General features: G+C 35.7%; 1 protein-coding gene across 1 annotated transcript; it reads right to left on the bottom strand.

The window, feature by feature from the left end:
- Positions 1-657: 657 nt before the first annotated feature.
- Positions 658-3,083, bottom strand: LOC124926680 (putative pentatricopeptide repeat-containing protein At3g23330). Its single transcript, XM_047466957.1, has 2 exons — positions 935-3,083; positions 658-803 (listed from the first exon to the last, which is right to left on the bottom strand). Exon 1 carries the CDS (start codon positions 3,034-3,036, stop codon positions 967-969), a length of 2,070 nt encoding a protein of 689 aa, XP_047322913.1. The 5' UTR covers positions 3,037-3,083; the 3' UTR covers positions 658-803; positions 935-966.
- Positions 3,084-3,731: the final 648 nt, after the last annotated feature.

The raw sequence follows: 3,731 nt of genomic DNA, 5'->3' as shown, positions 1-3,731 counted from the left end.
TTTTATTTTTCTTTTTTCGACTCCTTCTCTCCCTCAATGTTTGGGTTGGCTTGAATATACATAAAACCCATGACATTAGAGAGGTCAAAGTTCGAGTCCGAAGTCATATAATATTTGCTCGAGTTAATAAATATTTAATCGAGTCGAGCTAATTTGCAGTCCTATATTAGACATAAGAATCTGAAAAACAACTCTTAGAGATCCTGGTCAATAATAGCCCCAACATGAGACATAAGAATCCGAGAAAATATTTACTACACTAACGAGAATCAAACTCTTAGAGATCCCAACAGACAATGCCTTATCGATAATAGCCCCAAGACGAGACATAAAAATTCCAGAAAACTTGCTATAATAACAATAATCGATCTATTAGAGATTCCAACCGGTGGCCATACCTTGACATAAAATCCTTCTAAGATATCATGTAGCCAATACTTTAAATTTTGATTTCCAATGACTCCTCAAATAAGTTTGATTATGTAGCCAATAGTTTAAAATTTTGAATTCCAATCACCCAAAGGTTGACAATAAGTTGTTCTTTGAAGCAATTCAATTAATCGACTAACATATCAAAATCCTAAATAAATAAAGACAGCAATATATTTTATTAAAATAATCAATTTTACTTTTAAAGAACCCTAGATCAAACAAGCTCCAAAGTACACAATATGGCAAAACTATCACAAAGCAGTACACAAACTAACTTAAATGACAGAAAATTCTTAATCGATGTGCTTTAAATTAACAATCTAAATTTGACCCCAAACATGACAAGTTTCAGTTATATGTATGAGCAAGACCTGTGATAAAATTTAAATAAATATCAGCAATAGAAGATCTGAGGATCATGTTCAATAAATGAAATATTGAGATTTATGTTATCTATAAATTATTTTGTAACTACCACTATAATGCCAATTAAGAAACATACCTTATCTGAAAAGTTTGTAATCGAAAAACAAACTAAGGGAAGACCTGAGATTGAAAATTGTGGCAAGAACACCTTCCATTTTTGAAATGATGGAAACAACTCTGATCTTTTATTATAATCTCTCGATTTACTATCTCCGATATCATCATTACAGTCTCATGGCAATTTTGACAAACGTGTAAGTTTTTTGTAACGCGTATAGTTGACCCCGCTTCTGTGCTGATTAGCCCAAATGAAACCGCTAGCAGCTCACTGTGACCAATCGGGTTACATCCCCTCTCTTCATCCACATCGTGGAAACCAAAATTCGATACTTCTTCTACTTTCTTCTTCATGAGATGTTGTAATTCCTGATATATTCTATCGGATTGTGGGTGCGATAAATCCTCAGTTCCAAACACATGAACTTTATTCCTATATTCAATCCAACTATAACCTTTTTTGGGCTTCAAACCCATATCGTTCATGGTTTCTCTAGTTCTCTCCATTTTATCCCAATTTCTATTCTGTGCGTACCAATTCTGCAAAAGAACGTAGTTTTCAGCGTTAAGTGGTTCGAATTCACAAAGCTGTTCCATAACTTGTTTTCCCATGTAGATATTATTATGAACTTTACACCCGTCAAGCAAAGCTTTCAAAACCTCGGGATGCCTTGATAGATTCCTTTCTCTAATGAAAGACATGGCTTCATCGAACAAAGCAGAACGAGCCAGAATCAAAACCATCAACGTGTTTTGTGAAAGATTAGGAGAAGTGATGCGGCTGAAGAATCGTCTACCCATATCAACTAATCGAGCTGTAGAACAAGCAGAGAGAACTGCATCATACAAATTCTGGTCTATTTCGGAGCCTGAATTATGGTCTATATCGTGGAGGATTGAAATAGCAAGGTCTATTTGTCCATGGAGGCTACAGCCTAACAACATAATCGTCCAAGAGATTACATCTCGACAGTTCATCCTTGAGTAGATGATGGAAGCGTATTCAATGGATCCAGACTTTATATACATGTCAACTAGGGCATTCTGTACTGTGAGGTTCATGTCAATTCCATTTCTTAACAAATGGGCATGAATTTCTTTACCTTGTTTACGAACAGCCATTCTAGCACAAGCCGGAAGGATGCTGGAGATAGCTAAGGGATCGGGCTTTATTCCATTTGTTATCATCTCACGAAATAGTTTTAGACCCTCGCCGAACCCTCCTTTTTTCACATGCCCACGAAGCATTTCGGTCCATGAAATGGCATCCTTAGTTGACATTTTATCAAACACTTTCCGGGCATCATTTAAACTGGCACAATCAAGATACATTTTGAGGAGAGAATTGCTTACCAAAATATTCGATGCTAATCCGTGCACCCTTGCAATCCGATGAATGTTTTTTCCTTCTTTTAGCGATTTTATTAACCCACATGCGCCAATAGCAGTAGCAAGGGATACAGCATCGATATCAGCTGTTCCAGATTCAAGCATGTTATTGAAAAGCTCCAAAGCAATTAAGGGTTTTCCTCCCATTGCGTAGAAGCGGCACAACAATGTACACGCAATCACGTTATACGTTGATTCCTGCGAGGTTTTTTCGAATACCCATCTAGCAGATTCTGCACCTTCAAGGAATCCATAGAATTCCATGAGTGCAGTAACTACAAAAGAGTTAGACGACAATCCAAACTTAAAACTTTGCCCATGAACTTGCTTACCAAAGATCAAACTCCCAGAAAGACGCGAGGCAGCAATAATCCGAGGGACAGTGTGCCTATCAGGAAGAATGCCTCGAATAAGCATTTGTTCGTAAACGGTAAAAGCGGCGTGGAAATTCCCATGGTCAATATGTTTTTGGATAAGGGTATTCCAGCCAAATGTATCTGATGTAGAAATTTTATCGAACAGTTCATGGTTTGGAGCTATTTCCACAGTCTCCAATGCCGATACCTGAAGTCGGACAGGGAAATTAGTGATACCTCTATAACTACTGTCACATGACGAGTGGTTCTTGAAGCGTAGGACCGGCACGGTGCTTGGTTTATCTGTTTTGTAGAAGCAACGATGCGTACATGAAATCGACGATGACGCCGGCGCTGCCGCCGGTATCACTTCCATTCTGCTTCTTCTTCTTCTTCTTAATTAGGTTCTTGTTGTTACCGCCGTTGAGAGGACGTCTTCTACGCGTATTTGTAGAGTAGTCTAATTCGTTTTTGGAAATAATATTAAATAGCCCCTGAACTTCTAGAGATAAATCAATTATGTCACTTAATCCCTCACTAAGTTTTTTCAGAACTTCAAGTAATCACTATTTTAGACAAGCAATGAAGCAGACAATATTTCAAGATAAAAAAAAAACAATTTAATAGTTTCATAGAAGTTTATAATTAGTTATTAAGATGATCCTTAATTAAACAATTTAGGTATAATAGTAATCATTTATAACATTAATAGAATGTTTTAGAATTTTGGTTAATGTTTATTGTATATTTGAGTGATCCCACCTTAAGCAACAACCGAGTTGTTTCAAAATGGCCATATTGTAGGGATGAGAGTGTTACTCTTTTAAATCGACTTATTATATATATATATATATATAACTGTTGTATTTAATTTGAATCTAGTTATAAAAATCTTTGGAAATAAATGTTGATAACTATTAAAAATTAATTCATATTCTCCCAATAAATATCCTCTATTGGAGACATTTTTTTAGACCTAGCTAAAGTCAATATGTCGGCTCCATATATATGTTATTTTTGAATTTTATCATTAGTACATTTTATATATTTTTATAGGTTGGGTTTTGAGCT

This window comes from Impatiens glandulifera, chromosome 2 (genome assembly GCF_907164915.1).
Source record: "Impatiens glandulifera chromosome 2, dImpGla2.1, whole genome shotgun sequence".
Taxonomy (NCBI): Eukaryota; Viridiplantae; Streptophyta; class Magnoliopsida; order Ericales; family Balsaminaceae; genus Impatiens; species Impatiens glandulifera.
This window is presented reverse-complemented; position numbering and strand designations above follow the sequence as displayed.